Below are 27,961 nucleotides of genomic sequence, written 5' to 3'. Positions count from 1 at the left end.
AATTGTGACATATAAACTTGCAATTACGAGTTATAAAGTTTCAAATTGCGAAATGTAAACTTGCAATTCTGAGAAAGTTTTTTTTTCTTTCTCAGAATTGCAAAATATAAACTCGCAATTGCAAGTAATAAAGTCAGAACTGCGAGATACAAACTCACAATTGCGAGAAAATGTCAAAATTGTGAGGTGACTTCTTTCTCTAATAAAAGTCTGAATTTTGAGTCTGCAATTCTAACTTTTTTCTCGCAATTGCGAGTTTATATCTTGCGATTGTTTTTTGTTTTTTTACTTGCAATTCTCAGAATTACGGGATGTAAACTTGTAATTGTGAAAAAAGTCAGAATTGTGAGATTAAAAGACACAATTAAATGTTGTATTGTTCATTCCGTGGCGGACAACAAGCTTCCATATAAAGCCGAGGCTTTTAAAACAAGAAGAAATATAGCCTAAGGCGGGACTTGATTTTGTCAATGCTGCTTGATATTGCAAACTGTTAGGCCTATTTGATATCATATTATTTTACTTTATTATGGTCACACTAGTTTGTAGAGCAAATAGTTTTACTGTTTGCTGCATTTTGTTATTCTTAGTCATTTACCGATAGCAGCTAATGAATCGGAAGTCTTGCACATTCACAAAAAAAAGGGTACAAATGCTTTACCAAGGAGTTCAATCGAATCATTAAAAAAGATCGCTTCAATAGAACGATTTGTTATCTGACCGGCAGTCAAACTTGCTTTTGAAAGTCGATTTTCTCTCCTCTGTCTAATCTATAGTTGCTCTGAACCTCCATAGCATGTCTCTATATTTGAATATCTTTGAATAAAAGGAAAACTGATCTATAATTATACCCATGACAGAAAGAGGGCGGGATGGAGAAAGAGTTGAACACTCTGGTTTTAAATCTCTTTATAACACCCACCAACTAACTCTCACAGACCACCCACCTCTGCTCCATGACTCACTTTGAACACGCCAGCCAGCCAGAGACTCATAAAACACACACACTTACACAGACTCTCTTTGTTTACACGAATCATAACAGTGCATGATTAAAATTCACTGTTTTTAGTTTCCTGAAGGTGTCCTTGAAAAAAAACAAAAACAATGTGAGCATCACATTGTGGGATAAAAGAACAGAAGAGTCATCTTTAGAAATGTCTTTATAAAGATTAAGTAGTACAAAAGAGATGGTATTCACATATCGAACAATCAAATCTCTTCAAAATATCTGGACTTTACAACTAAAGAACAGTTTTACTGTTCTTAAGTGGTGCAAATTGTTCACCTGGAAGGCAAATGTATCATAAATTATCTATACATACAGCATAGAGTCACAAACAGAAGAGACATTCTCTCTGGGGACACCATATGATATCAACGGTCTGTCACATGACATTAACATTTACATAACACTGTTAAATCACTCATCTGAGATCTTTTTTTTTTAATAATCAACAATCTATGAAGCTCCTGCTACAGACATAGGAGACATTAGAGGCACCAAATCAAACTCTCACCTTGTTCATTTTTCCTATATTTATTTTTTGCTAACAATGTTGCGTGAGATGAGTTCTTTCATGATCTCGTTGGTTCCTCCATAGATGGGTTGAACTCTGGAGTCTGCAAAAGCCCTGAAAGAGAGTACATGAGACGGTCATTAAAACTTTTCTGCTGCCTTTTATGTATGGGTCAAAAGACAAAGTCTGGCTGGGTGAATCTCAAGAATTTCCAGGTCATATTTCACCTCAAGTGAAACTATTTTAATTGAAGCTTATTTTTAAGACCATTAAGATATTTCACATTGTGACATTTTCATGGCAAGCACATTTCCCCCCTCAAACTTTCATTATTATAATGGGGAAATTCTAATTACCCTAATTCATCAAGACATTTTTTTCGTTTTGCAATTATTAATTATGATTCTCATGTATGGTGAATACAGGTTGATTGGGACACTTTTTCCAAGTCATCTCAATAGCAAAAAGTGTCCCAATAACCCTGAATACACATGTATTACAATAAAAAGCTATAATACAATGCTTTCTAAAATGTAAATAAACACAAGGAATACTGCAAATTTCTACAAATACTTCACAATATAAATAATATATAATTTATCTTACATTAAACTAACAAACACCAGAAATTTACACTAACAAAAATAAGAAAATGTGCCTAATTGTCATGAAAGTAAAAGCAAAAACTCTTAAATGATACAATTTTTTTTTTTTCATCTTAGGGAGAGATATGGAATTTAAATATCTAAAAACTATTTATATTGAATATTCAAAATTGAGCCTTTATTAAACACTAGCAGGTTTTTAAATATATATATGAATATCCCGGGAGGTTGTGAAAGAGGCACTTCACACCTACACAGGGTACAACTGCTGCCAGCAAAATATACAAATATCCACTAGTCTGATTTCTGATTAGTCACTCTTGATAACTACATAGTCAAACTGTAGCTTCCATGGAAAGGCTATTTAAAAGTGTTTTCACAATGCACAAAAGCATTTTTTGACAGTTCAAATGAACCCATTTAAAGAGTGTGAGATGGTGTGACAGTGCAGAGCTGAGAGAAACACGCCCTCTGCTGGATATTAGAAAAACAACTGAACATGCTATTTCAAGCTGTCAGAGAAGCGTCTCGGCCCACATCCAAGTGTGACATCAGAAGCCACGCCCGTATCCAAATACGTCACCTTCTCATTAGCTTCATTTCCCCCCCCCAAATCACATTACTGATTGCCTACACCAAACACTGATCCCTAAACCTACCCGTCACTGTAACCTTAACCAATGAAATCAGCAGCAGTGCGGGATTTCTGGTTTGGGGGATAAAAAAAAACAAATCACGCTTCCTCATTAACTTTGAAACAGGAAGAATCATCGAGAAGATGTAACCCTCACACCTCTTACTTCTTATATTTCTCTTTTTTATGACAGACCGCAAACCTACCCTTACGCCTAAAAACCCTTTCAATAGGAAACCTACATACAACAAATGGGGTTTCCGGGGTGGAACGGGGATGGGGAGTCACAAGGTGGCGTATTTGGACATGGGCGTGGCTTCTAACGTCACACCTGTATGTGGGCGGGGTCGGATGTACACACACAGCGAGCCCTACTTGGGCTGTCAAGCTACGGAGCCCCTGAAAAGACATGGTGATGGGACAAATATAGGATGGAAAAATAAGAAGTCGATGCTTTTGTGTTCTCTCGCAAATGTTTTGCGTTCCCCGAGAAACTTTGCGTTCGTTCGCACAATGTTGGCGTTCCCCACAGAATCTCGGAGGTAATGCAAACTTTTGCTAGAGAATGCAAAACCATCTCATATTTTTTTTCCTCCCATCTCGTATTTTTCCCATCACCATGTCGCCTTTAGGGGCTCTGTAATCAAGCTGCTATTTTTTTTTTTTTTTTCAGTGAATAACTACTTAAATTTGAAACTTTTTTTACACAAAGCTATCATATGACCACTGAAGAGTAAGAATATAGTGCACATGTTATATATAAGAATGAACCACTTTTATTAATTCTTTTTTGTCACTGACAGCACCAGTCCCCATGAATGGACAAGAGCAGTTTTAGGCATATGATCAGCTAATGACAAAAAAGGAATGAAAGGAAAACCTATTTTTCCCCATTTAATATGACTACAACTACAATTTTTATTTTTATTAGTAGTAGTAGTACTAGTAGTTGTAGTACTCAAAATAATTTTATTTTATGATTTCAATTATAAAATTAAACAAATCAATAAATACACTCACCTAAAGGATTATTAGGAACACCATACTAATACTGTGTTTGACCCCCTTTCGCCTTCAGAACTGCCTTAATTCTACGTGGCATTGATTCAACAAGGTGCTGAAAGCATTCTTTAGAAATGTTGGCCCATATTGATAGGATAGCATCTTGCAGTTGATGGAGATTTGTGGGATGCACATCCAGGGCACGAAGCTCCCGTTCCTCCACATCCCAAAGATGCTCTATTGGGTTGAGATCTGGTGACTGTGGGGGCCATTTTAGTACAGTGAACTTGTTCATTGTCATGTTCAAGAAACCAATTTGAAATGATTCGAGCTTTGTGACATGGTGCATTATCCTGCTGGAAGTAGCCATCAGAGGATGGGTACATGGTGGTCATAAAGGGATGGACATGGTCAGAAACAATGCTCAGGTAGGCCGTGGCATTTAAATGATGCCCAATTGGCACTAAGGGGCCTAAAGTGTGCCAAGAAAACATCCCCCACACCATTACACCACCACCACCGGCCTGCACAGTGGTAACAAGGCATGATGGATCCATGTTCTCATTCTGTTTACGCCAAATTCTGACTCTACCATCTGAATGTCTCAACAGAAATCGAGACTCATCAGACCAGGCAACATTTTTCCAGTCTTCAACTGTCCAATTTTGGTGAGCTCGTGGTACCCGGTGGGGTCTTCTGCTGTTGTAGCCCATCCGCCTCAAGGTTGTGCGTGTTGTGGCTTCACAAATGCTTTGCTGCATACCTCGGTTGTAACGAGTGGTTATTTCAGTTAAAGTTGCTCTTCTATCAGCTTGAATCAGTCGGCCCATTCTCCTCTGACCTCTAGCATCAACAAGGCATTTTCGCCCACAGGACTGCCGCATACTGGATGTTTTTCCCTTTTCACACCATTCTTTGTAAACCCTAGAAATGGTTGTGCGTGAAAATCCCAGTAACTGAGCAGATTGTGAAATACTCAGACCGGCCCGTCTGGCACCAACAACCATGCCACGCTCAAAATTGCTTAAATCACCTTTCTTTCCCATTCTGACATTCAGTTTGGAGTTCAGGAGATTGTCTTGACCAGGACCACACCCCTAAATGCATTGAAGCAACTGCCATGTGATTGGTTGATTAGATAATTGCATTAATGAGAAATTGAACAGGTGTTCCTAATAACCCTTTAGGTGAGTGTATATTATAATTATAATAATATTATTGTATGATAATGTTGGAAAATACTAAAATCTGTATAAATTAGTAAAACTCGCATCCCTGCAGTTTGGACATTCTAATTTTTTTCTTTTGTGTTTAATAGAAGGAATTAATTTGGGTTAGGAACGACAAGAGGATGCATGATGACAGAATTTTCATTTGTGGGTAAACTATCCCTTCAACCACTGTTTGCAATCAGTCATCGAACAAACATTGCATTCTGGTTACAAGGGCAAAGTAGACGCTGCTGATGTTACTCAGTGACTGTTACTCACTTGGCTATTGGATACTCCCACATGTAGCCCCATCCTCCGTGAAGCTGCAGGCATTGAGTGGCAACTCTATTCTGCAAATCTGTCGCCCTGAGGAGGGAAAAAGACACATTCACAATTAGTATTTAACATGAAACAAATCTTAACATGAAACAAATCCAAATTAGGGCTGCACGATATATCGTTTCAGCATCGGTATCGCGATTGCACATCCTGCAATGTGACTATCATGGATGTGCAATGTCAAATACAGTGTAAGTAGGGATTGTAGTTGACCAGGTCCCACGGTTCAGAATACATGCGATTTGCATATTAATTGCAATGTAATAGGGGTCCTATTATGCCTTTTTATGAAGTCCTGATTTTGTTTTTGGGCTGTTGTAGAATTTGTTTTCATGCTTGATTGTTAAAAAAATGCATTATTTTTCTCATATTTTACATTATTACAGCTCCTCTCTCCCCAGTCTGTCTCGAACACGTCGTTTTCGATGAAGCCCCTTCTTCCGAAATACGAAATGTATTGTGATTGGTTAGCTGGCCCAGTGTTGTGATTGGCACCACTTAGCACGTGTTTGGGAAATGTCCCGCCCTTTCATAACCGCAAGTTCTTCTCTAGTGTAAATTTTAAGGATGCCGTCTATTTCAAACCAATTCGAGCCTGATTCAGACCCCGACAATGTTAGCGAACAAGAGTGGTATGTTTTTTTGTCATTTTCTTATAAATACTACCCACCATTTAATCATATTTGTCGGAAAACAATGGTAATACAAACCGTAATCAATTACAAAATCATGGATAATTTTCCTACGGGGCGATGAACAGTCTTACAAAAGCAAGAGCTTACAAAAGCTACAGTAAACACTACATCAATACTGTAATGTTAGTTATCAGGCTAGCGGAAGCAAAACTTTGCCCTTCGTTTACATCATTAGCCGCTTTCCGACCAAGTAGTTACAGGAACTTAGTTATAGGAACTGTCCACTTCTAAACAGTTCTAAGAACTACTCTCCCCCAAACTCGGTTTTGCTGTTTGCGTTCGCACTGGCCAAGTGGCCATAGGAACTGGTAGGAGGGGTAAGGGAGTGATGCAAGCACGGTGACTTTTATTTTGACGGCGCAACGGACCTTTATTTTGGCGGTGCTGAGAACACCAGAGCAAACAATGCTTGCATTCTCTGTGTTCATTAGTTAGCGATCTGTCTAACAGTACTGTTTAATATGTTAATAGAACTGTTATAGAATAGTAGACAGTATATGAAAAAAAGGTTATTAGCCTATGCCGTGTGGTTGATGTCCAGTGTTGCTAGCTGGGCAGATAAACATAATCATGTTTGGCTTGGTCCCCTCAAGGTTGCGTTGGATTTTCTCTTCAGCATAAAGGTTTAGAGACCCATCTATCACTGTTTTCCATGTTTGTATAGTTAGTTTCTGGAGTAAATATATAGGCTATCTGTGTATTTACATTATAGCTGTTTTAAAAATGGCGGGTGCTGGTGTTCCGTGTGCGTTCGGCCAATCAGCGTACATTAACGTCACGCGTAGTTCCTATAGTGCTGGTTTAGACCCTACTCTGAAGTAGGACCTAAATTAGTTCCTCCAAATGGAGTTCCTAGAACTAAAATCGTTCCTAGTTCCTGCGGTGTGAACACGCCGACATCCGGGTACTTTAGCCAATTCTAGGAACTGTGAAAAGGTTCCTCCGGTCGGAAAGCGGCTATAGCTATCATAGCAGCTACATAAAGCTTATAATTGGAACTGTTAATAGAAAACACAACTACAAATAATAAGACATACTTACAAGTTGTGTATCCATAAACAAAAGATTGTCTTGACAAAATGGGAACTGCTACGTCTTTCTGAATAAGCTTTTGAGGGTAGCCTGCATTCTACTCTGTCTGTCTGCTGTTCTCCGTAAAATGTGCAGCGCACAGACGAACAATGGGTTATAATGTTCAGGAACAGTGTTCAAAATAAATTAACCACTCTAAGTTCGTCAGCCATTTTCCAGGGTTTAAAAAACAGCAACAACACTCTTTATCTTCCCTTGCGCAGCTCAACCAGGCCTCGTCCTCGTATTCCTTGGGCGGGGATTATTTAAATGAGTAACATTATGACTTCATAATATCTGGAAAGAATGCATTGTAGTCCAAACGAGCCGTTTTGTTGTAGTTCTTAAAAAGTGGACTCTGTTAAATAAAATATCTCCCTTTGGAGTGGACTTTGAGCTTTGTAACCTTGCAGATCTGTTTTATGCTCAAACAGCAACATTACAGACTAACAAGTTGAAAAAGTGAAAAAGCATAATAGGACCCCTTTAAGAAAAAGCGAGAGTGGAAGTTTATCATTTTCACATTTTTAAGTCCAGTTAGTTTAAACCAGGGTTTCTCAAACTCGGTCCTGGAGGGCCACTGTCCTGCACAGTTTTGCTGCAACCCTGATCAAACACACCTAGCTGTGAGTTTCTAGTGATCCTGAAGACATTGATTAGCTTGGTCAGGTGTGTTTGATCAGGGTTGGATTTAAACTGTGCAGGACAGTGGCCCTCCAGGACTGAGTTTGAAAAACCCTGGTTTAAACACACGAAAGAACACACGAAAGAGAACTCACACACTGTTTACTGTGCGCACACACACCAAATTCAGTTCTTTTTCCTGTGTTTTTGTGCTTGAAAGGACACACATGCAAAATTGTCAAAATGGCCATCTCAGCGAGTATCCTTGTAATCACATTCAAGAATGATTAATTCTTTCCAAATAGAGCTATTCAAGTCTTCTGTTGAAATTGTTTTCATAAGCGCAATATATATTGCAGATAAACAAACTATTGCAATGTCATTTATTTCCCTAATATCGTGCAGCCCATCATAAGACATCAGCTTTTGACAGTACTATAGTGTTCAGTAGTGATGGGAGAAGTGACCATTTTTGAAACTCCCAATTTCTTTACAAAATGATTCACCGTTTCAAAGTGCTTGAAACGCCACACGCATACTGGCACCGTTCAAAAAACGATTGCAAATGTTTTCATGAAAGTATCATTTCCGTGATAAATGGGTGTGGTTGAGAGGCACCGCCTTCTTAGCTTACTTCTGTTCAGGCCTTCGCGGTCAGATGCGAATGAAAATATGAAACACACTGGAGAGCTGCTTAATAGTAGAAATTAAAGTTGTAATTCTAATTGAAAGAGACACTGTGTGGTAAATTGCAGAGCTGGTGCAAACATATCAGCATTGCTAAGATCAGATGCTTTCTAAACTGCTGTTTTCTCACTGCTGTGTTTTTGTTGTGTTTATTTTGTGACACAGAAGTCACTTTCAAATCAGGCAGTTTTCTAAAGGTCAATGCTGCGATTTCGCATCAGTAACTTGAAGCCATTGTGATATTTCGCCCTTTCGCCCTAATGCAAAACATTTGAAACATTATGAAACAGTATGACGTGACGAAGCCTCATTTGCTGAAATAACGTTACTTGGGGAGTACAAAAGTTTTCGAAGCTTCGTTAAGCAGTGTTTCAAAAGTGCCAAACAAAAGTATTCAGTAGGTTTACTCAACTAAAGACTCACCAGTATTTGGCCATGGATGCTGTGCCAGAGTCCAGCTTCTTCTCACTGTGGAGCTGAAGGCAGCTGTCAATGAAAGCTCGACCAACACAGATGTCCGTCTTCAACTCAGCCAGTTTGTGCTGCACCACCTGAAAGACAGATAGACAATCACATATAGTTGTGATGATGATGATGAGCTGTTATTAGTGCAAACCTGATTTAGACCTCACTGATTCTACTCATCCATATGCACAAATGAACAACATAATGGAGCTTATTTAATTTCTCTGACCATCTGTCTAAAACTGCCGGCAGGATGGAGGGATACAGTTACAAAGTGAGAGTGTGGCTGTGACCTTATGTGAGGTTAAAAGCAGAGTAAACAAATGAGGAAACTAATTACGAGGATCTGGCTCAGAAACTCAATACAACTGAAAGGGTTTTTTAAAGGGGTCATACCATGAAGAATCAAATTTTCCTTTATTGAGATAAGAGAGCTGATAATACTATGGAAATAGTCCAATCGTACTATACAAACATTTCCTAGAGTCTAACAAATCATTAATTGAAACTAACTAAACAAAAAATTCTCTCATACTGAAATGGCTGGATTTCTGTCATCAAACCCTATAACCATACACATTTAAATGTAAATAAGGCCTATAAAGGGTTTTAGTGTTTTTAATCTTGGTCTGCCCAAAGACGATGAGATAATAAACTGGAAGTAGGGCAGACACTAATCACCAGAAGAACTAATGATAAGAGTAATGTGGTTAAAGTTCACCAGATCTTTGCTCTTGCTGGTAATGTGTAGCACCAGCGACTCTGCAGATCCATCTGAAGTTTCTTCCCTGGTCATTTCAGTGTAATCTTAATATCTTATGCAGCATATTTCATAGCAGATTGTTTTTTAATCTGTCAATGAGGCTAATATAAAAGAATGGAACAGGTCAAAACTATATTAGACTCGAGAGTGCTGTATCTCAGTTCACAGGTGAAGTGAGTAAATAGGCCCTGTTTACACCTGGTATTAAGATGCGTTTTGGTTGATCGGATTACAAGTAGATGAGGGAGACGCATTCCCGTTTACATCTGGTGTTTTAATCCGTCTCTTTTGTCCACTTTCAAACACTTCTGTCCTGATTTCTTCAAAGGGAAGGGTCTAAATTGATGGGGGTCTTTAACGCCATTTACATTAACTGCCTGAGACGACGTAAAAACATACAGAGAGCATCAGATTTGGTTTCTGCTCTGATATATATATATATATATATATATATATATAACTGATTCTTGAGATAAGGGACAAAAGTACTTTTGAAAAGTGACAAACAAAAAATCAATTTGTTTGATGTTTGATCAATTCAACAACACTGTAAAGTCTTTAAGTGTGTAGAAATGGTGTGCCTTAGCAAGGTTAAGTGATAAATTGCATTGTATACACTTTTAATATTATTTTACATTGTTTTGGAATTAGCCATTTTAAATTACCTTCATTTAGTTTACTAATTTTTTTATTTTTAATGTATACAATCAGTGGTTTTGTGCACACAAGACACTGATGCATGTAGATAAGTTGGTGTTTTAATGTATGAACACACTCAATTGAACAAAAGAAACACCTTTTTATATAAAAATGAAAAACCTCCATCTTACGGTGTTGACACACCACTGACGGTGTTGACACACAATTGACGGTGTTGACAAACTAATCGAGAATCAAACTGATTAAAGATATTTACCTAGTTTTGACATGGCAAGGGAGAGAGTATCAAGGGAAAGGGTATCAAACTTCATACAAAGAGTACCTGGTGTCAGGATCTTTAAGGCACACATGAAAATGTCAAAATGTTCCTGGTATCAAAAGAAAAAAGCTAAAGTATCTGGAGGTCCTCTGTTGATCATATATACTGAACAAAATTATAAACGCAACACGTTTGTTTTTGCCCCCATTCTTCATGAGCTGAACTCAAAGATCTAAGACTTTTTCTATGTACACAAAAGGCCTATTTCTATTTCAATAAAATGCACCTGTGTTTGTTATCCATAACATACGCCTGCCCATACCATAACGCCACCATGGGCCACTCGATCCACAACGTTGACATCAGCAAACCGCTCATACACACGACGCCATACACACTGTCTGCCATCTGCCCTGTACATTGAAAACCGGGATTCATCCGTGAAGAGAACACCTCTTCAAAGTGCCAGACGCCATTGAATGTGAGCGTTTGCCCACTCAAGTCGGTTATGACGACGAACTGCAGTCAGGTCGAGACCCCGATGAGGACGTCGAGCATGAAGATGAGCGTCCCTGAGACGGTTTCTGACAGTTTGTGCAGAAATTCTTTGGTTATGCAAACCGATTGTTGCAGCAGCTGTCTGGGTGGCTGGTCTCAGACGATCTTGGAGGTGAAGATGCTGGATGTGGAGGTCCTGGGCTGGTGTGGTTACACATGGTCTGCGGTTGTGAGGCCGGTTGGATGTACTGCCAAATTCTCTAAAACGCCTTTGGAGACAGCTTATGGTAGATAAATGAACATTCAATTCACGGGCAACAGCTCTGGTGGACATTCCTGCAGTCAGCATGCCAACTGCACGCTCCCTCAAAACTTGCAACATCTGTGGCATTGTGCTTTGTGATAAAACTGCACATTTTAGAGTGGCCTTTTATTGTGGCCAACCTAAGGCACGCCTGTGCAATAATCATGCTGTCTAATCAGCATCTTGATATGCCACACCTGTGAGGTGGATGGATTATCTCAGCAAAGGAAAGTGCTCAATAACACAGATTTGTGAACAATATTTGAGAGAAATAGGCCTTTTGTGTACATAGAAAAAGTCTTAGATCTTTGAGTTCAGCTCATGAAAAATGGGGGCAAAAACAAACGTGTTGCATTTATAATTTTGTTCAGTGTATATTTGAACTAAAATGTAAATCTAACAAATGATTTGCAAGAGGACACAATAGGATGAGAGCTAACTAAAAAATACTTTTTGATTAAAGTTATTATGTGGCATTTGGGTATTAAGATATTTTAAGTCAATCAACATGTATAATTAGATCATATTATCATGTTATGTAGTTGTTATACATTACTTAATGAGTATTTGGGAGCACTTTTCCACTCCGTCAGCTTACATGTCAACACCGTCAGACAAAATATCTTACAGAGTTGACATCTGACGGAGTTGACAAAACTACATGTTTTTTCAACTTAATCATGTCAAATAAATGGTAGCCATTTTTATTTTCCTCAGTTGCCAGCTGCCACTAAACTAAACCAAAATACCAATTTTTATTTCAAAATTCTTGATTGAAATCATTCCTACTTTGAAGACAGTGTTGACACATAAAAGCTGTGACCACAGGGATTTCAACTTGTTTGCTGAATATATATATATATAAAAAGTAAACTTACGAGACCATGTGTTGGACTGCTGCATCCATCAACAGAAAGAAGTCAAAGGGGGTCCTCAAGGTTAAGTTGACCAAAATATGCCTGATTTATTTAGAATTTGAAAAATATCTAACGGAGTTGACATGAATTGATGACAGATTTTGAAAGGCTGTTGTTAATGTATAAAATAATGCAATGTTCACTTTAAGTATTTTGTGATATTTTATTAAGCCATCCAATTAACCTCATATTCATATTTGGGCATTTTGGGCATTTTAAAACACTTTTTTTTTGCAGGTTGATTTTGTGACCTCTACGGAGGACGAGTTCATTTGCATGGGCTTTCATAGTGCAGTGCCGGTATTTTATAAAATTCTATGAAATAATATAAATATATACAAAACTAAGGGTCTAAACATACACAAGTCTTTCATATCCAACTTTTAAAGCCTTTTTAAATTAAATGATTTATTGTTTTTTAAGGCAAATTGCAACATTTTGATGGGGGACATGTTTTGTCCCTTATCTCAGGAATCAGTGATTATATATATATATATATATATATTAAACCTATTATTTATATTACTTATTTATAGTTGACAGAAAGATTTTCAGTATTTGATGAAAGGCTAACACAAAATTGGGCAAACTGTGTAATAGAAAGGCTTCCAAACAAATACTCTTCATGCTCAACTAACAGAAAAGCCTCTTTGTTTCTAATAGATAAAACAGTATTATAATGATTGTTTAAATACTAATAACATGGACATTTCTTGTCTGTTCCCCTTCCCTCAAATACAGTAAATGAAAAAAATAAAATAAAAAAATAAAAAACAATTGTATGACCCCTTTAAAAAAAAAAAGAAAAAAAGAAGACCCTTTTAATATTTACCTGCAGGTCAGCGATGGTCTTGCCAAATGCCTTCCGCTGCATTACATAGTTCCTTGTCTCTTCAAACATGAATTCACAGCTGGCAAGGCCCATGGCTGCTATAAGAAGGCGTTCCTGCAAAAATGACAGAGAAGGAAAAAATGACTGAAATCTCTCCCTATTTACATAATTGTGTGTCAGCCTATTTGTAGAACTGTTCAAATTTCTACTGATATATTCTACTGACAATGCAATCCATGTACAAAAGATCATCACAGACGGATGCAATATGTGAGGGGGAATTGGTTGGGTGTTGAAGTTAAAAGAAGGGAGGAGATCAACTCTAATAATGCATTAATACTATTTAAATTCTTCTACAAAAGCACACAGAGCTTATAAACACTACATACAGTATTATGCATTATACAGAGGTCAGAAGAAAAACAAAAATATAATTTAAACTTCTGAAGGCAGTCAGTTTCCTTCAGAGCTAGAAAGTAGAAGATTTGTGCTCTCACTGTTATACCTGTGGCAGCTCATTCATCAGATAGTAAAATCCTTTATTGACCTGACCCAACAAAGCTTCAGCGGGCAAACGCACATCCTCAAAAAACAGCTCGGCTGTATCCTGCACAGAAACAAACACCCAATATATTTAATACCAGACCTCTATAATGTTTCAATAAATTCTATTCACTCTTAAACAAGATAGCAAACCATATGCATTTAAAACAGTTGTTATTTATATAAAAAGGATTCAGGAGGCACCTGAGCTTTGAGCCCGAGCTTCTCCAGCTTGCGGCCCTTTTGGAAGCCCTTAGTGCCACCATCAACCAGGAACAAACTGATTCCATGAGCTGCTGTCTTCGCTTCACGGTTAGTCACGGCAACTACAATCACTACATCACTCATCCAGCCATTTGTGATGAACACCTGGAAAAAAAGTGACAGAAATAGAAGAAAAAACCTGATGGAAAATTCAAGAATATTCATAACAGCCTACTGTGATAGATGTGACCAGTAAAGGAAAAGCAACACGGAGGCAGCAGGCTACTGCAAACGTTTAGGGGTTTATTTCCACAGAATGGGGTTACAAAAGTAAAGCAAACGTTGACCCAACTGAGGTAAACCAAACATACCAAAAAAATAAATAAAATAAAAAAAACAAACAAAAAAAACATACAATAAAGATAAGTCACTGCATTTGCCTCTCAAACGACTACAGAGGTCTAGGGTCTACAGGACCGGTTCTCTCACAGAACCCTACTAACTCATACAGAAACAATTAACAAATTTATACATTGGTGGCCAGCACCAATTAACACAAAAAGGGGAATACGCAGACATATAATGGCCATTACATACAATCAACAAATATGAAAACATCAAATATACATAAATAAACAGTTCAAATAATACTATGAAATAACTTCACTTAATAAATATACTTGTACATAAACAACAACAAAAAAGAAGCGAAATAGTCGTTGGAGTTCCCCCGGAGCAGAAACCGGAATGGTCGCGGCCCGATCATTGGCCGGAACCATATATATAGGTCCGATGTTTCCCCCCGAACCCCTTTTGACGGTGCACCAGTATGGAGTGAAAACAGTCTCAAAACCTTCCACAAATGCACGCAAGAGATCCACATGTGCGCGCAGCAATCCACAAATGCACGCGAGAGATCCACATGTGCGCGCAGCAATCCACAAATGCACGCGAGAGATCCACATGTGCGCGCAGCAATCCACAAATGCACGCGAGAGATCCACACACGCAAAGCAATCCACAAATGCACGCGAGGGATCCACATGTGCGCGCAGCAATCCACAAATGCACGCTAGAGATCCACACACGCAAAGCAATCCACAAAAGCACGCGAGAGATCCACACACGCAAAGCAATCCACAAATGCACGCGAGAGATCCACACACGCAAAGCAATCCACAAATGCATGCGAGAGATCTACACCCGCAAAGCAATCCACAAATGCACGCGAGAGATCCACAAATGCACGCTAGAGATCCACACGCAAAGCAATCCACAAATGCACGCGAGAGATTCTCTCTCACACACACACAGCGATCCACGAATGCACGCGAGAGATCCACACACACGGCAATCATGCATTATTGTCCTTACTCGCATTGCTTTGCTGCTCACAACACAATCCACAACTTTGCTTTATCTGTACCTGTAATTTCAGAGTCTTTTGCATTGGTGTTCTGCCTAAAGAATGCCCCTGAATACCGGTAGGCGCTTTTGTATCTGTGGAATCTTTTGAGACTGTCGTTCCACGGCCCTGATTCACAAATGCACACACGCCTATCTGTCCCATAGACTGTGATCTGTCCCCATAACCTGCAAAGATGCTATATGGTGTCTTCCTCCAGAGGGCGCTAACCGGCCTTCGAGCTGAATCTCCCAAAGGGCTGGATTCATTTCGTTTTTCTGAACAAATACCAAATCTAGTGCATACAAATGCATATCTGTCTGTTATGATTGTGTGACACTTGGCTTTTTATGAGATCTCTCGGCTCGATTTTCTCACAAATGTGTCTAGGCAGATTTTCTCACAAATGCAGTTGAGCAACTTCCTTTTCTAAAACAGTAGATGGCGCTAAACTAGGGGATTAATTTAACACTAGACTCCCGGGAGAAGCACTGATTTGAAACTTGCCTTTGCCTACAGCTGAGGAAAATGACCGGTGAACGGATGTGTTTCTCAACTTTCTGTCTTATTTGATCTATAATTAACCTTTTTGAGGTTTTCTTTTGCAAAATGTTTATTGCATATCTAGACAGAAATCCACATTAGCACTTAGTAGCTCTTCACTCTCTCTAGGATAGGGGAATCTATAAGCTGAAAGCTCTGCCATGTTGCTTTTTGTAAAATTTTTCTACATCGGACGCATGCAAAATTACTAAATTAGTGATTATGTCTGCACTGAACGAATCTATTTCTTTCGTTCTCCATAAATTAATGAGAACATTTCATTTAATTGAAAGGAGGGTTTCATTTGTCTGTCCAAAATAATAATCTGGGCACTGCATACGTCACAGGCAAGTTAAGAAAAAATTGTATATTGTTCTTTTTTCCCCATTAATTATTTTATTACATTAACAGTTCAGCTGACTGAATTCCAATTAAATAAATAAATAAGTGGAACCCTCCTTTCAATTAAATGAAATGTTCTCATTAATTTATGGAGAACGAAAAAAATAGACTTGTTCAGTAAATGTAACGTTTTTACAAAAATGTAAAAAAGCAACATATGATGGCAGAGCTTTCAGTTTATAGATTCCCCTAAGTGCTAATCTGTCTAGATATGCAATAAACATTTTGCAAAAGAAAACCTCAAAAAGGTTAATTATAGATCAAATAAGACAGAAAGTTGAGAAACACATCCGTTCACCGGTCATTTTCCTCAGCTGTAGGCAAAGGCAAGTTTCAAATCAGTGCTTCTCCTGGGCCCAGTTTTTCAAAAGTAATCCAGTGGGATTTCGGATCACGGATTGGATCAAATCTTGGAAATGGGTTTTTCAAAAGCAAAAGAGGGATTCTGAACTAGGATCAGATCATGTAATCCGATCTTAAATTTGATCTGGATCAAACCTGCCCTTTGGGTTTTTCAGAACTTTGAACTCGGTTTGGGATCTATTTGATCCAAAAAAACAGGATTATCCTGATCCCATCAGAAGGGTGGATTCAGTTGTGATTTTTCGAACCAAATAAAACCAGAGAGGTTTTTTTTTTTAAGTGAATGATCACAAAATCAATGTTTACTGATGATATATACATTTCTTCATATTTGAAGCATATATGAAGCATGTCACATCTAATGAGATATGGTAAAACAACAAAATCTGCAATTTAACATTATAACAAAATAAGGAAAGTAAAATGTTTCTGTTTATTACAGTGTTTCTGTTTCTTAAAATTAAAATAAATAATGGTTATTTGTGGCCACCGGTATTTTGCCAACTGTTGTTCTTTGCTAAGCCAGTAGGCTACACTGTTGGTTCCATTTAAGGCTCTAGTAAACAGGATTTGGTGATCCTGAAAAGTTCCTATCCGGATCAGATTGATCCAATCCGATGTTGCTTTGAAAAACTGGCTCAAAAGTAAGCTGGATTACGTGATCACGGATCGCAAAAAAAAGGATTACTAAATCCGGATCAATTTTATCCGGATTAAACCTTTTGAAAAACCGGGCCCTGGATACTAGCGCTAAATTAATCCCCTAGTTTAGCGCCATCTACTGTTTTAGAAGAGGAAGTTGCTCAACTGCAGAGAAAATCTGCCTGGACACATTTGTGAGAAAATCGAGCCGAGAGATCTCATAAAAAGCCAAGTGTCACACAATCATAACAGACAGATATGCATTTGTATGCACTAGATTTGGTATTTGTTCAGAAAAACGAAATGAATAGGGTTAGGGTTAGGGTTAGGGTTAGGGGTTAGCGCCCTCTGGAGGAAGACACCATATAGCATCTTTGCAGGTAATGGGGACAGATCACAGTCTACGGGACAGATAGGCTTGTGTGCATTTGTGAATCAGGGCCGCGGAACGACAGTCTCAAAAGATTCCACAGATACAAAAGCGCATATTCAGGGGCATTCTTTAGGCAGAACACCAATGCAAAAGACTCTGAAATTACAGGTACAGATAAAGCAAAGTTGTGGATTGTGTTGTGAGCAGCAAAGCAATGCGAGTAAGGACAATAATGCATGATTGCCGTGTGTGTGGATCTCTCGCGTGCATTCGTGGATCGCTGTGTGTGTGTGAGAGAGAATCTCTCACACAATCCACGCGAGGATTTGTGGATTGCTTTGCGTGTGGATCTCTAGCGTGCATTTGTGGATCTCTCGCGTGCATTTGTGGATTGCTTTGCGGGTGTAGATCTCTCGCATGCATTTGTGGATTGCTTTGCGTGTGTGGATCTCTCGCGTGCATTTGTGGATTGCTTTGCGTGTGTGGATCTCTCGCGTGCATTTGTGGATTGCTTTGCGGGTGTAGATCTCTCGCATGCATTTGTGGATTGCTTTGCGTGTGTGGATCTCTCGCGTGCATTTGTGGATTGCTGCGCGCACATGTGGATCTCTCGCGTGCATTTGTGGATTGCTTTGCGTGTGTGGATCTCTCGCGTGCATTTGTGGATTGCTGCGCGCACATGTGGATCTCTCGCGTGCATTTGTGGAAGGTTTTGAGACTGTTTTCACTCGATACACCAGCTCACGGGACTCCGACATAAACAGACAAAAGAACGGTAAGAATAAACTCAACCCAAACATTAAAGAGTGTGCGCACTTAACTCCCAATGAAAGTTTAAATAAAGTTTATTAAACCAAATTAATGTTGTTGTGTATTCTTTACTATAAACAAAATCCATTTAATAAAAAGAAACAAACTAACCTGACCCAGGCTCACCAACATCCGCCACACCTACCAACTAATCTGCAAAAGAGTCACTCTGCACTCTCTCAACTTAAAGGGGGGGGTGAAATGCTATTTCATGCATACTGAGTTTTTTACACTGTTAAAGAGTTGGATTCCCATGCTAAACATTGAAAAAGTTTAAAAAATTAAGTTGTACGTTTGATGGAGTATTTCTGTGCCAAAAATACTCCTTCCGGTTTGTCACAAGTTTCGGAAAGTTTTTTTTCCGAGTATGGGCATGTGTGACGTCAGATGGGGCGGAATTTCCTTATACGGGTCCTAAGGGCACTTCTCCCGGAAGGGCGCGCGCGCACCCGTAGACCAGAGCGAGAGAGCGAAAGCAGTACGCCCATCAAAGCGCTGTGCTCGGCTTCAGGGAAGTATTTGCCGGATTTGCAGATCGTCTAAAGGTTCACGGTCGTGCGTTGGAACTGCAGGCGGTGAGTAAAACTGCTTCAAATGTCTGTGTGTTGTTAGCTATCGGCGCGTAAGCACAGCAAGTAAACAACATGATCACGTATAGTTAATGTATCTATGGAGCATGCGATGTATGGTGTGTGTGTGTTTGTGTGTGAGTGTGTGTTTAAATACATTTGTTTAGCTGGCCACTGTAGGTGTCTGTTTGTTTATTGTTAAACCACTCTAAACAACAATACACAAAGAGTGTGAAAATATGTTGAAATAAATGAATTATTTCATAATAAACCTGTGTTCACACAAAGCACGCTTCTTCATTGAAATGCGCTACTATTCCATTGTTTTTCTATGAAAATACTAGTCTGATGTGCAAAACTTTTCCGCTTGCTACTGCTAAGTCACATACAATAATCCATAAACCAATTCATGTCCTCATAAACCACGAGTAAACACACACAAATGTTGTAAAACTCGCGCATGACATGGTGTTCTAAAAACACTGCGCTCAAGTTAAAATCATTTCTACTTTTAAAAAACTCTCGAGACCTTGTGTTTTTCCCCCATTTCACTGCCCATCTCACGTTTTTCTAAGCAAAAACGCGTTCTGTATGCTCGTGATTCTTTAGCTCCGCCCACAAGGCACGCCTCCAGCCGCTCGTTTTTTTCCGGAAAGACTTGGTACAGCCTATCTTTCTTTTATAAATATAATAAAACTAAAGACTTTTTGGAGATATGAAGGATGCAATACTACTCTATAGGTACTCAAGATTAACATGAGATTGACTGAAACTGAGTGTTTCACCCCCCCTTTAATATAATATTTAATAAAATATAAAAAAGCAGTAGTTCACCTAAAAATTTTAATATGAGAGAACTCAAAATTTTTGCGTAGTCTATGAACAGTTTTTATTGAAATCAAACTGCCAAAACAACTTGTTTTGTAATTCCTCCTCTTTCTTATGTAACAGAGATGAAAACATCAGCCCAAGACAGAACATCAGCCTGCATAGACAGATCAATGCCTATTTCATCATCATCCCTTTTGGCCACCCACTGGCGCATGTTAGTTTAGGAAGAGATACCACTTGGAATAAAAATAGATTTAGATGCCATCTAAGTTTCAAATGTTGTGCAATTCTTAGTTGTGGAAGAACGTCTCGGTTACATATGTAACCCTCGTTCCCTGAAGAGGGAACGGAGACGTTGTATCGGAAGTGAACCCGACGAATTGGGAATCTCGCTAGAGTGTAACTAAACGAGTCAATGCACATGCGAGATTTGCATCTGCCGCTCCACCCCGCAGTACGGGTATAAATGAGCAGCAGGTGCATATTAGGGCTGTCACTTTACGTTCGAAAATCGATTGCACAATCGATCGGATCAACCAACACAAGTTTCGAAAACGAAAATAAGGAATCGATTTTAACGGTCTTCTCTCGGAGCGCGTCCAGCTCGTCACGATACGCCCGCAGCGAACGCGCATCACACAGCAACTCTGACAAACACACATTATACTTCTGCATAATGTTTCTATTTTTACTACAAAAATGTGAATTCTGCCGGTATTCAGACAGTCTCATGCATACAGATACAGATTCAGGCTACGGTCAACAATCGCCTACGTAGGCAACATTTGTTTGGCTTTTCTAACCGTAAACACAGGCATGTTAAAGACTGCAGTGATGTTTCTCACTGATGTTATGGCAGTCCATTCTGCTTATTGCTTTTCGAGAATGTTGCACTCCTGTTTGTCATTGTGCACGAAACTTCACGCCAATAAATCAACAGGAATATTGCAGACTTGTGCGCGTCTCCAGCGCCCTCTTTACGTTCGTCCTAATGCCTGTTAGTTGTCCGTGGATTTGCCCATATTTGGCGTTTAAAATGGAAACGTCTTTAGACATGGAAAATCGATTTTACAATCGATTCAATGAACACTTATGTCTCAAAAATCGAACAGGATTTTTCACAAAAGTGACAGCCCTAGTGCATATTCAGGTTTTCGCTGAGGAAGCGAGCTGGAGACCCCGCCACCCAGGAAAGCAGGTCCTCCTAAGAGGAATGCGCCACGGAGGGGCTGCCGCGAGGAGTGAGAGTTCTGGGAACCAGGTCCGATTTGGCCAATAGGGTGCCACTAACAAGACCTGCTCCTCGTCCTCCCTGACTTTGCATAGTGTCTTTGCGAGAAGGCTCAATGGGGGGGATGCATATTTGCGAAGCTGTGTGCCAGTGCATCCGTGCCAAGTGTCCCCTCGGTCAGGGAGTAAAACAGCTGGCAATGAGACGTTTCTGGAGAGGCAAACTCCGAAACGTCTCCAGATCAGCTGGACCACCTTGGGATGGAGTCTCCACTCTCCCGGAAGCATAGGCTGTCGTGAGAGCTTGTCTGCTGCACGATTGATCATGACCAGGAATGTGAATGGCACGAAGCAACCTCAGATGCTTCTGACTCTATAGTAGGAGATAGCGGGGCGAGTTGCGACATGCGACGGGAGCGTATACCACCTTGCCGGTTAATGTGTTTGCCCTGTAGCGGCCCTTTTAGGCGGCCCAGTGCAAGACGTACTGTTAGCAACTTGAGGCAGTTTATGTGCATCGTTAGAGACCCGTCCAAATCCCTGAGACTGCATGCCCGTTGTATGTGGCTCCCCAGCCAGTGGTAGAGGAATCCATGGATACAATAGCATGCCTCATATGAAGCAAACCGAGCGGTGTTACTGCGGCTGTCATATGCCCAAGAAACCTCTGAAATAACGTCAGTGAGGCCGCTGTCCTGCCTTTGAACCAATTCAAGCAGATCAACACTGACCGAACACGTTCCTCTGTGTGGCATGCCGTCTGGTTGACAGAGTCCAGCTCCATACCGAGAAAAGAGATCCTCTGCACAGGGGAGAGTTTGCCCTTTCTCCAGTTGACCCGAAGTCCCAACTGGCTGAGGTGACTGAGCACCATGTCCCTGTGTTCACACAACTGCTCACGTGACTGGGCCAGTATAAGTCAGTCGTCGAGATAGTTGAGGATGCGAACGCCGCGTTCTCTCAGGGGAACACGGGCCCCCTCTGCGACTTTTGTGAAGACTCAGGGAGACACAGCCCCAAGGGAACTCACGAGAGAACAAAGTCATGAGAGGACTTTGTACTGATATGCTCGACCCTTGAACGCAAAGCTAAGGAACAGCCTGTGTCGAGGGAGAATCGAGACATTCAGAACGGTAACCTATGAAGGGCCAGTTCAGAACTCACAGGTCCAAGATTGGCCATAACCCACCGCTTTTCTTGGGTACAGTGAAGTAGGCGCTGTAGAACCCCGCCTTCATAGTGGCTGGAGGGACCAGCTCGATCGGGTCCTTCACCAGTAGGACATCCATCTCTGCCCATAAGACAGGAGAATCAGCGTTTCTCACAGAGGTGAATTGGATGCCCCTGAACTTTTGGGGGGGGGGGGGATTTATATGTAAAAAATGCTTTAAAAAATGTCATAAATAAATTTAATATGTTCATTGAACTTTCTATTGATCAAAGAATCCTGAAAAGTATCACCATTTCCACAAAAATGTTAAGCAGCACAACAGTTCTCAACATCTATCTAATATTACTGTTTTTACTGTATTTTTGTTCAAATAAATGCAGCCTTGGCGAGCATAAGATTCTTCTTTTTTAAAACATAAAAAAATTAATGTTACCAAACTTTTGACAGGTACTGTATTTCTATTCTAGTTTACTTTATAAACATTTGATTGTTGATCATTCTTTTTTAATTCTATTCTAACATTTAAATGTTTTATTATAAACTATTGTTGTATTATAAACAATTATTTTAATTGCTTGTATTTTCAATCATTTGATTACACTTGTCAATCACTTGCATTGGATTAGTTTGAAAGGTGCTATATAAATTAAGATTGATTGATTGATTGATTGATTGATTGATTGATCAAATCTTTGCATCACTTGCCATTGTTCATACCTTGCTTCCATTAAGAATCCAGTCGGTTCCATCTTTTTTTGCATACGTCTTCACTCCTTGAAGGTCACTTCATAGAGAAAATAGAAGATGTGAACTGGGACAACTCAGTGAACTAAAGAATATATGAGCCGATAATATATAAGAATATACAATATGACTTTGTATCTTTAAAAGTCAAGTTCATTTGTTCACCCATCCGAGGAACTAAAGTGCCATTTATTCTTTAATGTCATGCCTGCACTGAATCCCACCTGCCGGCTCCAGGTTCTGTCATAGCGATGGCCCCGATGCATTTCCCAGCAGTCATCTGTGGAATATAGCGCTCGATCTGAGCCTTAGAGCCATAGTGACTGATATAAGGCATTACAATCTCAGAGTGGAGAGAGAACCCAGGACCACTGCAGTTACAGTACATTCTACAACACAAACAGAGCCAGAACACCTGCTACATTACAACACACACAGACACACAAAGCCAAGGGGAAAACTGAACTCAATACAATCAGGGTGGTGCACCATTCAGAAGCGAATTGCATTTTAAAAATTCCAGTCCTGAATTTGATTGAGGCAGCATGAAGGACACAGGATTGCAATTCAAGTTTTACTTTAAAGGAAGTAGAATTACAATGGAATCATTAAAAACATAACATATGACTGCTGTAAATATAAATCATATAATTTAAGTGTAAGCCTATTTTTAAATACAGGGTTTCTGCAGGGTTTGGTCAGTCAAATTTAAGACTTTTTAAGACCTTTTTATGACCATTATGATTGAAATTTATGACCTACACGAATTACGAAAAATTCATTAAAATTCCTTTCAAAAGTTTTTTTTTTTTTTAAATTGACTTTCATTGAAAGTAACAAGATGTATTATTTAAATGCCTAAAGACAGCTCCAACGCCTTCTTGCAGTGTGCAATATGCTTGATACTGATTATTTGCAACGGGCTTGAGCCAACTAAACACACCATCTTTGAGCCATGGCTCGTTAAATGTACACTTTCCCATTGTGATAGACCGGGAGATTTCAGTTAGGGCTGGGCAATATGGCCAAAGACAATTATCACGATAATTGTTTTATATTAGTCAATATCGATAATTATCACGATAAATGTCAAATCTTTAAAGGCAGACTGTTGCTTCTAAGTGAAAGTTGTAGAAACCAGAGCTTTAATTGTGGTTTTAAACTAACTTTACTCTTTACTGTCAGAAAATATAATGACAAACACTTGCTAAAACAGGTGAACATTTCACAAATCTGAGGTAGGACATTCAAACATTTGTCCTTAACAAAATAAATATCTTTATTGGGAAAATAATTACTTAGTTTCTGCATGTGCTAATAGGGGTCAAGTCTTGAAACAGGTTTGTGTTGCCTAACTTTGATGGCACGTATCTTCAGGAAATGTATGAAAAACAGTAGCCTAAATACATTATTAAATACTGTAAATATTCCATTAGTCCTTTAATACATTATCAGCACTAATAATATAATAAAATTCAATATGTATATCCCACATGGTGCAGTTAATATTACTAGGCTAACGTTACAGTATATCCATGATAAATGATAAATGATGGGAGATTGTAGACGGAAAAGCCTTCTGGCTGTATCGTTGTGCAGAGTTTCTCCTGTTGGTCAGCGCTGTTTCATCTGCCTTTAAACTGGTTTAAATCACTGAGACACTTGTGTCCTTCGCTGAATTCAAGCACTTCTCAGTTCTCACTGGATCTTGTGACCGAGACCGATCAGAGTAAACGCATCAGTTCTATTGAGCTCGCGCTGCGCTGCCGTTTGGACTTTGAGCCGAGCGGGTAAATGGTCCGTGTGGCGCGCGTTTCAAATGAGCGTTCCGCTTTTGGCGCATTTAACCTGTGCATTTAACATTATGCCGCCAGGCAGCGCATTTTCAGGGGGAAAAGGCAATGGTAGAACCAACGATCAACGAATGAACGAGCATATCAATTTATGACGTGGCTAAATAAAATGTATGACCTTGTATGGAAAATCCGGACGTTTTTATGACTTTTTATGGCCTAAAATTCTTATTATTAAATTTAAGACATTTTATGACTTTTTATGACTCTGCGGAAACCCTGTAAATAATTACACAAAAACATCCTGCAGATTACATGCATTTCAAGAAACATTAGATGATATTCATATCAATAATCAATGTTTGGAAATGTCACCTATACAAATATTTTAATATAGATTTAAAATAATGATATTTAATAAATTAACTTTCATTTATGTCAGCATCTATTATTCAATATTCCTATTCCCATATGTCCATATTCCAAACTATTACATTTCCTTCCATTACTATTTTAAGTTTCCTGAATATAATATGTAGGACATTTTGTGGCGTTTGTTTTGTTTTGTGGTGGCAAAATTAAAATTTGTATTGATGACTGTGGTAATTATTTGGACTTTTCTTTGTTAAAAACAAAACAAAAATCAGACTTAATATTTATTTTGTGTGCTAATTTGAAGACAAAAAAACATGAATCTTATATTTATTATCAAGCAGTAAAAATGCCCCTTCCCGCGCCCAAAACAAGGCATCTGTGGATGAGAGAACCTTGTCCTGCACCACTTCACAGATGATAAGTGGAAGGAAGGAGAATTTTAGAAAGACATTTATGACACTATATTCAAAAATTTAAAGAACTATAGCCAAGTCTATTTTAAGGTGTTCATTCGATTCCCAGAATGCAGCATGCGGAGCTCCAGCATGGGAGCTCGTTCTGTGCATCATACATCATTATACCATTTCTATGTCATTGCACATGTGCAGAACTTTCCAGTTTTGGCTTTCAATCCAATCAAGTGTTTATGCCAGTTCATTCCGACTGGCGTGGTTAAATGTGACTTGTTTTATTCGGACTGGGCTACTAGTCTGATTACAAACAGATTATTAGGGTCCATATAACGACTGTTTACACATTTTAAAATTAAGAATTTTTCCCAATCTACTGTAGGGTCAGACAGGTAGGGGAGGAGTTACTGTGACAGACAGGTGAGGGCAGGGTTACTCACTGCTCCTCCCACACGATATTAGCCGACAGGAGGTCTCCTCCGATTCCTCCATGCTCCTCAGGTGTATATATCCCCAGCAATCCGTGTTCTCCAGCCTTTTCCCAAACCTCTCTGCTGACCTCACCAGCCTTCTCCCACCTATAAGCAAGCACATGTGCATACATTTAAGACTGTACCACATTTTCATCCATTACATCTCACAATCAGGATGAGATGGTTCGAGAAAGACAAACTGGTGACTTACTGAGAGTGATATGGAACAACTTCCTCTTGAAAGAAGCGCCGCACATTCTGACGGAACAGGTCGTGTTCCTCAGAGAAGATCCGTCTGGTGCCGATGTCCATCAGGGTCTTGGCCATGGATGTTTCAGGTCGAAAAGGTGCTGCTGTTTCCCCATGCTGGAGCTCCGCATGCTGCATTCTGGGAATCAAATTAACACCTTAAAATAGACTTGGCTATAGTTCTTTTAATATTAGAAATATATTCGCATACCATTGCATTTATGTGGCACTCCAAGGTACTTTAACAAATACAACGGCCCATATACAGAAAAGCATGATAATACTACTTTTGGTACTTTTTTGTGAGTGTAATATTCCTCAAAACGTTCTATTAATTTGCATTCTAATTTCACTGTGAAAAACGCATAGGAAACACCAGGGCCATTTGAAAATGCACATATTAACACTCTGATTACCCCGTTTTGTTTGACAAAAAGCTATTTCTAACTACTCGTGACGTTAAACACCATGAGGTGATTTACTTTTGACCCCTTTCCATCATTTTATTGAAAGCTATCCACTTTATATTTTATTATGATAACATAAATTCAACATGTCTGATGAAAATGGTGCCCCAAGTAATATTGAAAAGTATCTGCTACTGCAAATACATAATTTAGGGGAAAATGGATCGGTAAAGATTATTTTCTGAACTGTAGAAGATTAGTCATTTTAACAGGGGAGAAAAAAGTATTAAATTGCTAGAGTTAAAACCTATTATTTGGTCAACAATGTTGACTTAACATATAAAATAAAGATCTTTTACAAGAAATTAAATGTATTGTTTTAGAGGTACTTTACTGATTTAAGCTTAATTTTTTTACAATATAGTTACAACACCTACCTATTTTAATAATAATTAATTATTACGGTTTTGTTTAGAAGTAAAAAAAAAAAAAAAAAAAAAAGTATGGGAGAAACTGCTGATGAAAACAATAAAGAAAATGACTCACCTAGACATAGTCACGGCAAAAGCCTGTTTACCTTGCAGATAAACATTTTTAGTCGCAGGAGAAAAACTCCGTAGTGTCTTAAGTGCAAACATACTGAAGTGCAGGTGATCGACTAAAACGCTGCAGATAAATTTTTGACAGGTCGAATACTGTCCGTGAACTTTACTCTAGTTACTGAAAACACTTCCGTCTAAAAGAATACATAAAGACAACATGTCAAAATAAGAGTCTCATTGTGTTGGTAACATACATAGACTGTAAAAAAAGACATTACATTTGAAGCTGCACTAATGGCATGACTGTAATTCACGATGGATAATGGAAAAACACGTGTTAAATTTAGATTTTCTAAAAAGTAAAATTAAATTAAATTAAATTCACATTTATTTGTATAGCACTTTTCACAATGCACCGTTTTAAAGCAGCCTTACAGAAAATGCATGTGTCTACATTACATTTTAGAGTAATTTGTTATGAGAGGTGACTATGTCCAAGTAGGCTAATGTCAGTATGTCAGAAATGTACAGTTCTAAGATAATACTACTACTACTACTACTAATAATAATAATAATAATAATAATAATAATAATAATAAATGCAGTTAGCTAACTTCATGTAGGCTACTCATGTAGCAGAAACAATGATCTCGTTAAGGCAGTTATAACAAGTTGCGTGGTATAAGTACAGTATTTTTACAGAAGTATTTTGAATGTTTTGTCATTGGAATAAACACCAAGATATTTGCCAGTACAAATCTGACATTTGAGGTAAATTTCCCCCTTTTTCCATCAA

General features: G+C 38.8%; 1 protein-coding gene across 1 annotated transcript; it reads right to left on the bottom strand.

Moving 5' to 3' along the window:
• Positions 1 to 894: 894 nt before the first annotated feature.
• acadl (acyl-CoA dehydrogenase long chain) lies at positions 895 to 27,382 on the bottom strand. Its single transcript, XM_079874268.1, has 11 exons — positions 27,170 to 27,382; positions 26,179 to 26,355; positions 25,935 to 26,072; positions 23,141 to 23,305; positions 22,890 to 22,956; positions 13,834 to 13,998; positions 13,592 to 13,693; positions 13,087 to 13,200; positions 8,812 to 8,939; positions 5,252 to 5,338; positions 895 to 1,634 (listed from the first exon to the last, which is right to left on the bottom strand). The coding sequence occupies exons 1-11, from the start codon at positions 27,259 to 27,261 to the stop codon at positions 1,541 to 1,543; spliced, it is 1,329 nt and encodes a 442-aa protein (XP_079730394.1). The 5' UTR covers positions 27,262 to 27,382; the 3' UTR covers positions 895 to 1,540.
• Positions 27,383 to 27,961: the final 579 nt, after the last annotated feature.

This window comes from Squalius cephalus, assembly GCF_949319135.1.
Source record: "Squalius cephalus genome assembly, chromosome: 6".
NCBI lineage: Eukaryota > Metazoa > Chordata > Actinopteri > Cypriniformes > Leuciscidae > Squalius > Squalius cephalus.
Note: the sequence above shows the minus strand (reverse complement) of the source record. Positions and strands in the feature narration are given on the sequence as shown.

Bases quoted from the DNA above. Each gene is read 5' to 3' on its own strand.
- acadl (XM_079874268.1), bottom strand. From the start codon at position 27,261: ATGTTTGCACTTAAGACACTACGGAGTTTTTCTCCTGCGACTAAAAAT. The intron at 23,306-25,934 runs GTGAGTAACCCT...TTTGTGTTGTAG, and splicing joins AATATCGTGTGGGAGGAGCA to AATGTACTGTAACTGCAGTG. The intron at 8,940-13,086 runs GTAAATATTAAA...TCTGTCTTTCAG, and splicing joins AGACCATCGCTGACCTGCAG to GTGGTGCAGCACAAACTGGC.